Below are 12,289 nucleotides of genomic sequence, written 5' to 3' on the forward strand. Positions count from 1 at the left end.
TAATCCATCAACATGTTTTATAAGAATAAGCCAGCTATAACTTACATCTCCAAGAGATGTTCTTTTAACTGTAGGTGAAAATAACAATCTTGTCTAAATATTAAATAATTCAATTCAATAAACAGAATAAGATCTCATGTATTTTTTCCCTCAAAACCTAGAATACTAAGAATGGAGTGGCAGGAAACCAAAGAGATTAACAAACTTCAGTGATATCTTTAGGACAAGAGGTAAAACTATGAGAAGCACTTTATCTTCAAGACCAGACACCAAAGCATGAAGGTGTCCCAGGAATAGAACCTGAATATGAGGCGGAGTTGCAAAGCCATTTTGGCTTTTAATCCATGGTGGTGGCTGGGCATGGTGGCTCACACCTGTAATCCCAGCACTTTGGGAGACTGAGACGGGCAGATCGCTTGAGCCCAGGAGTTCGAGACCAGCCTGGGCAACACACTGAGACCCTGTCTCTACAAAAAATACAAAAATTAGCCAGGGTGGTGGTGTGTGCCTGTAGTCCTGGCTACTTAGGAGGCTGAGGTTGGAGGATCACCTGAGTTGTGGGAGGTGGAGGCTGCAGTGATCCATTATTGTGTCACCGCTCTCCAGTCCGGATGACAAAGCAAGACCCTGTCTCAACATATATATGGCAGTGATGCAGAAAGGCTTATGAGTGGAATAGTTCATGCCTGTAATCCCAGCACTTTGGGAGGCCGAGGCGGGTGGATCATGAGCTCAGGAGATCGAGACCATCCTGGCCAACACAGCGAAACCCCATCTCTACTAAAAATACAAAAAAAAAAACACAAAAAACATTAGCCGGGCATGGTGGTGGGCGCCTGTAGTCCCAGCTACTCAGGAGGCTGAGGCAGGAGAATGGCATGAACCCAGGAGGTGGAGCTTGCAGTGAGCCAAAATAGCACCACTGCACTCCTGCCTGGGCAACAGAGCAAGACTCCGTCTCAAAAAGAAAAAAAAAAGAAAAGAAAGTGGAATAGTTGAGTCACCAAGACAACAGAGGCAGAATCTAAATATTAGCCTAGAAGTCAAGAGGGAGAAAAACTAGAAAATTCAGCAAAGCCTGGGCAAGAAAAAATTGCTCATCTTTCCTTTCTCTTGGTAGTTGTTGTTTTGAATGTTAAATAACTAGGAGAAAATTTGGCCAATTAGGCATAGTGACAAACAAACAGCATTATTTAGCAGATAATATGGGTTATACATTATTTTCAAATACAATGGAAATTATTTAAAATGGTAAGGTTTTAAGACTTAAAAATGTCCTCAACTTTGTGAAAACTGATATCAAAGTGGTTATATTTTCTAGCCTCTGTGAAATGGCTCTAGAAACTCTGAATTAATGTGTAACTAATCAGTAAACTCTAACTACACGTATATTTTTATTTCAGTCCCTTTTAATTAACTTCCAAATCAAATGAGAAATCTAAACAGATTGTTTTTACAGAGTCAGTTACATGTTAAGAAGGAAAATGGTGTTTGGAGACAAGAGATCTGAGGTCAGGTGAATAATTCTACCCTGTCAGCTTATAGTGTTACATATAAACAAATTCTGGCCATACTGCAGGCGAGTATGTATTTTCAAAAATTTGCATAAAACAGAAAATGTTATGTACTAAAAATATAATCACCCTCTACAAATTGTTATTACCATAGGTTATACATAGGGGAGAGGAATGAAGAAATTTGCACCTCTTAAGCTTCCACAGCCCTGGTTAAGTTTCTACCAAGGAGCAGTCTTCTTAGGCACCAGTGGACGGCACTATAGCAACCCTCTTCCCAGAGCAACCCTCTTCTCCAGCCACACTCTTAAATTTCTCAGCAGTTACACAAAGGTTCCACCTTTTTTCATATTTAAGCTGAGATTCCATAAAGACCTTCTAAAGTTTTCTACTGCTTTGAAGACTTACGTTACAAGAAGGCAAGGGCTTAAATGAGGTACAGAACCTAATAAACATGCATCAAGGATTTAGATGGATGGATGGATGTATTGATGGATAGGTAGGTAGGTGGATGGATAGGTGAATGAATGGATGGATAGGTGGATGGATGGATATGTGGATGGATAGGAGGATGAACGGATGGGTGGGTGGACGGATGGATGGATGGATGGACGGACAGATGCATGGTGAGAAGGAAGGAGAGAGAGAAGGAAGGAGAGAGAGGAAGGGGAAAAATAAAAATCCTTCTAGTGATGATCCTGTGGATGCTACTCACACATGTGGTGGCAGTTCAAAGAAATTGACCCCTTGATAAAGTTCCATCTGGCTCACAGTGTAGATTCCGAGCTCCTGGTATGGATTCACGGACACAAGGAGGGTGCCAATATATGTCTAGAGAAATGGACCAAAGCAAAAGTGAGGAATTCTGGGGTGCAAAAGATTGTCACACATGATGATCCCTGTGTATTCATTCTGCATGGAGGATTTAAAATGATAAATCAGGCGGGATCTCTGCTGGGAGCTTACATGGTAGGGGGTGGGGGTATGAGGGAGACAGCAGACAAACAGCTGAGGAATGAAGACAGCTGCAGGAAGAGATCAGTATTAAGAAAGGTGTACATGGCTGGGTGTGGTGGCTTATGCCTGTAATCCCAGCACTTTGGGAGGCCGAGGTGGGCGGATCACAGGTGGGGAGATCGAGACCATCCTGGCTAACATGGTAAAATCCCATCTCTACTAAAAATACAAAAAAATTAGCCGGGCATGATGGTGCACACCTGTAGTCCCAGCTACTTGGGAGGCAGAGGCAGGAGAATCTCTTGAACCCAGGAGGTAGAGGTTGCAGTGAGCCGAGATCGCATCACTGCACTCCAGCCCGGGTGACAGAGTGAGACTCCGTCTCAAAAAAAAAAATGATAATAAAAATAAAAAAAAAGAAAGGTATACACAGCGTAACGAGGGTATAAACAATGAAGGCAGGCCATATTAGCAGGCATGGGGAAGTCTTCTTCTTCTTCTTCTTTTTTTTTTTTTTGAGACAGAGTCTCACTTCACTGCCCAGGCTGGAGTGCAGTGGCTCGATCTCAGCTCACTGCAACCTCTGCCTTCTGGGTTCAAGTGATTCTCCTCAGCCTCCCATAGCTGGGATTACAGGCATGCACCACCACACCCAGCTAATTTTGTATTTTTAGTAGAGATGGGGTTTCACCATGTTGGCCAGGTTGGTCTTGAACTCCTGACCTCAGGTGATCTGCCTGCCTTGGCCTCCCAAAGTGCTGGGATTACAGGCATGAGCCACCGCACCTTGCCGGGAAGACTTCTTTAAGGAGGTGACATCTGGGCAGAGCTTGAAGGATGAGGAGCCAGCCATGAACAAAGTAGGCAGGAAGGGCATTTCAGGCTGAAGGAATACATGTGGCAGGCTAGGGGCACGAGAGGCCATTGTGGTTGAAGTCCGAGTGAGGGCAGAATGGAGACTAGCAAGGGAGGATGTTGAAGATGGAGCAGGTTCAGATCAACCTGGCTCTGTGGGCTCCCATGAGGAACTGGGGTTTTATTCCAAATACTGTGGATGGCAGAGATACCACCCTTCCCTACTGAAATGAAATACCTGCCCTACAAAGATTTCATGATGAAAACGCCAAAAGCAATTGCAACAAAAGCAAAAATTGACAAATGGGATCTAATTAAACTAAAGGGCTTCTGCACAGCAAAAGAAACTATCACCAGAGTGAAGAGGCAACCTACAGAATGGGAGAAAAGTTCTGCAACCTATTCATCTGACAAAGGTCTAATATCCGGTCTACAAGGAATTTAAACAAATTTACAAGAAAAAACAACCCCATTAAAAAGTGGGCAAAGGAAATAAACAGACACTTCTCAAAAAGGAGACATACATGCAGCTAACAATCATATGAAAAAAAGCTCAACACCACTGATCATGAGAGAAATGCAAATCCAAACCACAATGAGATATCATCTCATGCCAGTCAGAATGGCGATTATTAAAAAGTGAAAAAACAACAGATGCTGGTAAGGCAGAGGAGAAAAAGGAAGGCTTTTACACTGTTGGTGGAAGTGTAAATTAGTTCAACCACTGTGGAGAACAGTGTGGCGATTCCTCAAAGATCTAGAGGCAGAAATACCATTTGACCCAGCAATCCCAATACTGGGTATATACCCAAAGAAACATAAATCATTCTATTATAAAGATACATGTACATGTGTGTTCACTGCAGCACTGTTCACAACAGCAAAGACATGGAATCAACCCAAATGCCCATCAATGATAGACTGAATAAAGAAAATAGAGTGCATATACATTATGGAACACTATGCAGCCATAAAAGGGAACGAGATCATGTCCTTTGCTGGTACATGGAAGAAGCTAGAAGACATTATCCTCAGCAAACTAATGCAGGAACAGAAAACCAAACACTGCATGTTCTTGCTAATAAGTGGGAACTAAACGATGAGAACACATGGACACATTTGTGGGAGGGGGGGAACAACACACATTGGGGCTTATTGCAGGGGACAGAGAGCATCAGAAAGAATAGCTAATGCATGCTGGTCTTAATACCTAGGTGATGGATTGATTAGCAAACCACCACAGCACATGTTTACCTATGTAACAAACCTGCACATCCTGCACATGTACCCCTGAAGTTAAAAGTTGAAGATACAAAAAAAGAGAAATACCTCCCTAAACCATTACATGAATGGATCACTTTAAGAGGGGAGCACGTAACCTGATGCATGGTTCTTAAAGGTCTCTCTGGCATTGAGTGAAAGTAGGATGGGTGGGCCGGGCGCGGTGGCTCACGCCTGTAATCCCAGGACTCTGGGAGGCTGAGGCAGATGGGTCACCCAAGGTCAGGAGTTTGAGACCAGCCTGGCCAACATGGTGAAACCCCATCTCTACTAAAAATACAAAAAAATTAGCCGGGGGTGGTGGCAGGCGCCTGTAGTCTCAGCTACTGGGGAGGCTGAGGTAGGAGAATTGCTTGAACCCGGGTGGCGGAGGTTGCAGTGAGCCAAGATCGGGCTACTGCACTCCAGCCTGGGCAACAGAGTGAGACTCCATATGAAAAAGGAAAAAACAAAAACAAAAACAGAAAAAAACAAACAAACAAGAAAATAGGATGGGTATACCTACAAACCTTCTAAAATTGGGCAAAACACTCCTGCTACTGGCACTTATATTCCCAGATTTCAACATTAGACTCTACTCATATTCAGGTTTTTCAGGTACTTACTTATATTTATAATATAACCATTAACATAAGACTTTTGAAATACAATTATGAATAAACAAACAGCCCCATACTCTTATATAGAAAAAAATTAATGTGCTCCTTGGAAAATAAATCTGATATTCTCAGATTCTCAGTGTGTAGCTGTTTCAAATACAGGACGCACTAAATCTATATTAAGATTATGCTAAAATAGCTGGGTGTGGTGGTGTGTGCCTGTAATCCCAGCTACGTGGGAGGCTGAGGCAGGAGGAGTGCTTGAACCCAGGAGTTCAAGACTAGCCTGGGCAACTTAGCAAGATCCATCTCAAATTAAAAAAAAAAAATAGATTACACACAAAATCATACTAACTAACGTCTCCAATCTCCAGGACAAAAATCAAACATAGAATTGAAGCAGAGAATTTTCACTAAAACTCCATATTACTTCAATCAGTAGAAATTCAGGGTGGAAGACACAGTTTCTGAAATTTATCAGTTCAAATCAGAAACATTTAGCTTAATCACGATGATCCTATCACGCCATTTGTACTTCTCCGTACCATGTCATTTTTCCTTTTCCTGTATATAAAATTAGTTTTTTTTTTCTATTTCTACAATTAAGGGTGATAATTCTGAAAGTCAGGCTGTAGGGTATGTACTCTAAGAAACACCTTGTTTATTTCTTCTGGTAACCTTGGTTTCAATATATAGATTAAGCCACGGGCACCATTACAAACAAAATAGCTACAAGACAAATATTTTTAACCGCTTCTGTCTAATTTACTCTTGGCAAAAGCTAATAAAATCTCAAAAAATTAAATAATTTTAATAACACCCATGACACACACAGGGACACTATGAAGTTTACCCTAGAGGAATTTACCTGAAAATTGACCACCAAATCAGAGCGTGGTGATAAATGGGAATTTAACAAAAACTGGTTTTTGAATAAAAACTAGATGTGACAAGATCAACCTGAGAAGAGTTTGGTAAGTGCTTCATTCTTGACCCTTGACCATTCACGGGGTATGCTGGACAGCTTTTATTTTTGCCTGCTTGGTATCTCTGCCCCTTTCTCCCAGCAAAGTCCTTCGGGAAGCCCTCTTCCCCAGCTCTCTGTGTATACCGTCTGGGGCTCCGACTCCACCCCTCACCTCCAGGGGCAGGCCTGGTAAGAGCCTGGCCAATCAGAATAGTCTTCATTTCTAGCCATGGGATTGGTTCAGAGACAGGCACATGACCGAAAGTGGACCAATCAGAGCTGATCAACATCAGCTTGGGCCATTTACTAGAGCTTATCCCCAGAGGATGGGCTCGCTTCTCAGTGGCAACCCTAAGCTGATAAAATGACAGCCGGAATCTGAGGGCAACCATCTTGCTGCCATGCACCTGAGAAGGAAATGGATGTCTAAGAAAGCAGAGCAGAGATGGAGAAAGAGTCCCCAGACATCGTCTGAAACCCTAGATCTACTCCTGGGACCTACAGTTACAGACATGGACAGATTCCCTTTAGTGACTTAGGCTGGTGTAAGTTGGGTATCTGTCACGGGCAGCCATAAACGTCTTAGCACAAAGGATCCAAGTGCATCTAAGAGTGGCACCTCAGTATCTCCCTTTTATGTCTGACCTAATAGAGTGATATTCACACTCATCAAAGTCATGAAGGCAAGAAGGAAACAACCACGCTAGAAAAACAGCTGAGAAATGGATCACGTTACGTATATGAGGTTCTCGTTGAAACGCTTGCGGAGGTTGTCGACAAAGGCAGATTCGCTGGTATATGCGTCCAATAGCACAAAATCCTGAACCCCGACCTTGTCCCGGGCAGTCAGCGCCCCTTCCATGTGCAAACGGATGTGTTTCCTCCTCACGTCTTCTTTCTACGGGAAACAGAACATTCTTCAGCAGCTCTTCTATTTGGTAATATCTATTACACGTCTAATGCATGGAAATAACAAGATGCTAAACCCTGGGATAGTAGAGCCAGCATTAACTTATGCTGTCTTCACTTAGAGTTTACAATATGGTTGGGGATACGAGATCATAATCATAAAAAATAGGAATAACAGCAGCTGACAGGAACCAAGTATTTACCGTTAGGTACTATTCTAAACGCTTGACTTGTGCTGTTTCTTTTGATCTTCTTTCTGACCCTATGAAATACTATTACTATGCCCATTCTACAGATGAGGAAACTGAGGCATAGGAATGTCATAAGCCATACCCAAAATCTGCCAAAAGATGGAGCCAGAAAATGAACCTAGACAACATACCCAGACTTGTTTTCCTGACAACCATGTACTCACTACGTTTTTTTAAATTAATGTTTCCTTTATGTTGATCAGTCAAGCTTGAATTTTTTTTTTAAATTAACTTTTCTTTATTTCAATAAATGTTAATTATGTAAACTCACTTTGTAATTCCCACATGAGTGATGAGGAGTTTGGGCCAGAAAGGGAAATTCTTGCTACAGAGGAGTATTTAAGGAAGGATAAACTTGGAGTGTTCCTCTCCAAGGATGGGCTTCAGACGTCACTGGAGAAGGTGTGGCTACAGCCCATTGGATGGCAAAGAATCTCACCAGGATACCAGGGCCAGAGCTGGTTTGGTCACTGGGCAGGCACCAGGAATGACCTTCCTGAGCACAGGCGCTGCTGGATGGGAGACTGTGGAGGGGGCCAAGGGAATCAGACTTCCAGGGCTCAGGCAAGCTGTGGCCAGAGGGCAGGTGTGCGTTGGGAGAGGGAACAGAAGTAGTTATGACGCCTGGAGTGTGTGATGTCTTGTCAGGAGGGCTGTGACAAAGTGGTCACCAGGCCCTTGGCCAGAGCTGTGAGGTCACTGATGGACTATGTGCTTTGGGCACACAGTTAGTGTGTGTCCCCCCCCACATACCACTGTGCAGCAGAATGTACAGTCTGAAAACAAGAGAAAGCAAAACATAGTAAAGGACATCAGGAAGAGAAGCCGCCTGCCTTTGCAACGTCCCTCCAGTGCCCTCTAGTGACAAAAATGACATTGTGTTCACTTTAAGGAGAAATGCCTGAAGCGTACAGTTTGTTATTGCTCAGCAGGTAATGGAGAGTGAATTTGGATCTGAGAGGCAATAAATTGACAACTGGTACATATGGATATGCAAAGGTCCAGCATAGCCAAAGTAATCTTGCAAAAGAAAACAAAGCTAGAATAAGACTGTGTTTAATAAGACTGTGTGGCAATTGATTTTCGGTAGAGGTCCCAAAACAATTCAGCACAGAAATGGAAAACGTTTCCATCCAATGGTGCAGGAACCACTAGATATTTATAGAAAGAAAAAAATTGCAGTTGCGTGTGGTGGCTCACAGCTGTGATCCCAGCACACCGGGATGCTGAGGCGGGAGGACTGCCTAAAGCCAGGAGTTGGAGACCAGCCTGTGCAACACAGGGAGACTCCCATCTCTACTTAAAAATACATCAATATAAAATAAAAAGAAAGTAAAAATGCATCTCAGTCCCTTTATTATATTACACTACACACACACACACACACACACACACACACACACACACACATAACTTGAGATGCATCTGAGACCTAAATGCAAATTTAAAATCTATATAAAGCTACTGGAAGTAAACAAAGGAACCATCTTTGTAACCAAGGGAAGACAAAGTTTTCTTAGATGACAGCCAGGAAGAAATAATAATAAAAGACACAAAATAATAAATCTGACTTCATCAAATATAAAGTTTCTCATTAGAAGACGTGGTTAAGAAAATAGGCAAGTCACAGACCAGCAGAAAATATTCACAAAATATATAGCCACAAAGAATGTGTATCCAGAATAAAAGCATCTACAGTCCAATAATAAAAAGACAAACCCAGTGAAAATTTGGCAAAAGACTTGAATAGACACTTCACAAAGGAGGAAAGACAAATTGGCAATACACACATAGAAAAATGGTCAACATTTTGTTAGTCATAAGGGAAACACAAATTAAAACCACAATGAGATACCACCAGAACAGTCAAAATTAAAAACACTGACAACACCAAATACTGGTGAGGATGCGGAGCAGACAATTCTCTCACACTGCTGGGAGGAATGCAAAGAAAATCACTTTGGGAAAAAGATCTGGCAGTTTCTAATGAAGTTAACCATGCCTCTGTTCTTTGATCCAGCGATTCCACTCCTAAGTATTTACACAAGAGAAATGTAAACATATGTCTACAAAAAGACTTGAACATGAAGTTCAACTCATGCTCAACTGTATTCAGAATGGCCCCTAACTGGAAACAATCCAAATCCCCATCAACAGGAGAATGGCTGTGGCCCATCTGTACAATAGAAGGAGGACAGCAATAAAAGAGAAATAACGGGTACACGCAAGAGCATGGATGACTCTCACAGACATTATGCTGAGTGAAAGAGCCCAGACACAAAAGAGTCGTACTGTAGGATTCCATTGATATAGCACTCTGGGACAAGCAAAACTAATCCACAGTGAAAAATCAGAACAATTGCTGTCTAGTTGGGGAGTTGTCAGGCAAAGGATATTTTTTGAGTGATGGAAACATTCCATATCATGATAGGGCTGTGAGTTACATGAGTGTATCTGTTGGTCAAGATAAATTGTTAAAATTGTGTGCATTTTACTATATGTAAAATTTATTTTTGAAAAAGAACCATAAAAAATAAGTAGGGAAGAGGAGGAGATTGGCTGGAGGTATGAATGTAAACGGAATGGCAGAATGTTAATTGTTAAAGCTAGGTGGTGGATAGAGGGGGATTTATGATACTATTCTGTTTACTTTGTATTAATTTGAAGCTTTCTGTGAAGAAAAGTTTTAAAAAACAGAATGGCCACCAGATGTCTCCCTACACTAGCCAAATGGAGCTAGAAGAGCCCTAATCACTAGCAACCTACATTCAAAACAATGCATTTAGATCAAACAATATTTTAGTGATTTCAGGCTGGGCATGGTGGCTCATGTTTGTAATCCCAGCACTTTGGGAGGCCAAGGCGGGTGGATCGCTTGAGCCCAGGGGTTCAAAACCAGCCTGAGCAACATGGTGAAACTCTGTCTCTACTAAAAATACAAAAACTAGCTGGGTGTGGTGGTGCGTGACAGTAGTCCCAGCTGCTTGTGAGGCTGAGGTGGGAGGATCGAGGATCGCATGAACCTCAGGAGACTGAGGCTGCAATGAGCCATGATTGTACCACTACACTCCAGCCTAGCCAACAAAGTGAGACATTGTCTCAAAAAAAAAAAAAAAAAAACACACACACACACACACACACAAAAAACGTAAAATATTTTAGTAATCCCAAATATTCCCATGCTGTACCACATATAGCATAGCAAAATGATTAAGCATAATGATTAAGACTTTGGAACATGAGCCTTTCCAAGTTCAAATCCCATTTCTGTTGCTTCCTGGCAGTACAATCTTGGGAGAGTCCCAAGTCTCTATTTCATCTCTATAAAACGGAATTATAATTGTACTTACCTCATAGGGTTGTCAGTTTCACCAGAACCATGTAAAGCACATGGAACCATGCCAGGCACAATTTAAATTCAGTAAGTGCTTGCTTTTGTCATCATTAGTATCAATAATCCCGATTATTAGAAAGAGAAACACAGTCAAACAAGTCTGCTGATTAGGAGTCAATGAGCTCCTATTAAATTGGAGGTGTCTGGAGCTGCACCCACAAATATTACTGTAGTCAGGTTGCTGCAGGCGGAGGATGCGGAGGTTAACCAAGCTTCCTTCTTAGCCTGGTCCTAAGGATGGGAGGGTGGTGTACTCCTGCAGTCAGCCTAGGAACTGATGTGACTTGAAGCCCAAAGAAATTTGACAAAACCTTGTAGATTAAGGAACATGACAACGATTTTTAACTTGCAAGGGTCAAAACACACTCCATTCACTTCAGACTAGAGTTTTGTTTACTGCAATATTTCAGTTCTAACACCTCGATTCCGTTGTCTGTTGATTTCCAGTTATCTTTTAAAGGACGTGGGAAAATGAGAATGTCCCAATAAGATTGACATGGACCGTCAAAGGGATGAATACTGGGACATAAGGGAGAAGGGTAATCAAGAAATTGGAGTGATTCAGCTTTGACCAAAAAGATGACTAAGAGACTCATAAAGAGAGCATTAAGTCCAGATTAAATAAGAGGGAGGAAATTAAACATCTTCAATTACACCTAAGAAAATTAAATTAAATCAAATTAAGTTACATCGAAGAAAGAACTCCATCTTTGGGGTGATAAAACTGTGGAGGATCCTAACTGTGCATATCCAGATGCAGGGATCACAGATTCTACCTGTTACAGGGTTCCAGCAGGTACTGTGACTGAGTCAAGCTGCCAGGTGATGGGGACTGGGTTAGACCCAGGAATGAAGGGCCGTCTCTGGTGTGTAGCTACTGTCTGGCTCCAGCTGGTTGACGTCATGCACAAATATAGGGCCTCTGTTGCCAGAACTTCCAATTATTTAAGTCAGAGGTTTAGAATTACATACCCAGTCCTATCATACAATTTACCCTTGCAGGACACTATCTTGCAGCCTCTGCAGCAAGCCACTCTTTGTCTTGGATAGTTTCAACCTGTCACTCATTTAAAAGCAAGGGATTCAAGGAAACACTTAAACCAGATCCATTATTTTAGAAGTATCATGTACTCAGTGATGATCTGATCGTCATCTACATCATCTAATGCTTGATCCAGTATGTGGAGTCAGGGTGGGGAGATGACAGGGAGGCCACAATATGTGGAAAGGTGGTGAGATGCCATGGTAGAGGCAGAAATGCCTGCCAGCTATTCCGTGGGCTTCCCCACATTTACAAACTCCCTTGCAGTTAGGTGGAGTTGCTTGACTACTTCCGGCCAACTGGCCGTAAATAGAAGTGACATTTGTGCAAGACCCTTCCAGTGTTATTAGAATTTCTTTGATACTGCAATGACTAATAATTTTTCTTGTTGAATGGACAAGCCACAAGATCAAAACAGCCTGGATTCCTGAGCCATCACATAGAAGAGAGATGTCCTGAAGAGTCATCCAGACCCACAGTGGACTTTGTGTACGCAAGAAATAAACTCCTGTTATGGGAA

The 12,289-nt window shown here is 42.2% G+C and overlaps 1 protein-coding gene across 6 annotated transcripts in view; it reads right to left on the bottom strand.

Moving 5' to 3' along the window:
- Window positions 1-12,289, bottom strand: part of LOC105493449 (myosin IH) — a 138,493-nt gene that overhangs the window by 51,622 nt on the left and 74,582 nt on the right. For 4 of the 6 annotated variants that reach the window (XM_071071163.1, XM_071071164.1, XM_071071165.1 and 1 more), the window contains exons 2-3: window positions 6,910-7,071; window positions 2,230-2,345 (exon numbers count right to left, since the gene is read on the bottom strand). In XM_071071163.1, coding sequence (XP_070927264.1) covers window positions 2,230-2,345; window positions 6,910-7,035 — 242 coding nt within the window. In that variant the 5' untranslated portion in view covers window positions 7,036-7,071. Of the gene's footprint in view, window positions 1-2,229; window positions 2,346-6,074; window positions 6,341-6,909; window positions 7,434-12,289 lie in introns of those variants that run through there. The other 2 variants (XM_011761109.2, XM_011761113.3) reach the window with 2 other exon arrangements.

Source organism: Macaca nemestrina, chromosome 10, assembly GCF_043159975.1.
Source record: "Macaca nemestrina isolate mMacNem1 chromosome 10, mMacNem.hap1, whole genome shotgun sequence".
NCBI classification, from domain to species: Eukaryota; Metazoa; Chordata; class Mammalia; order Primates; family Cercopithecidae; genus Macaca; species Macaca nemestrina.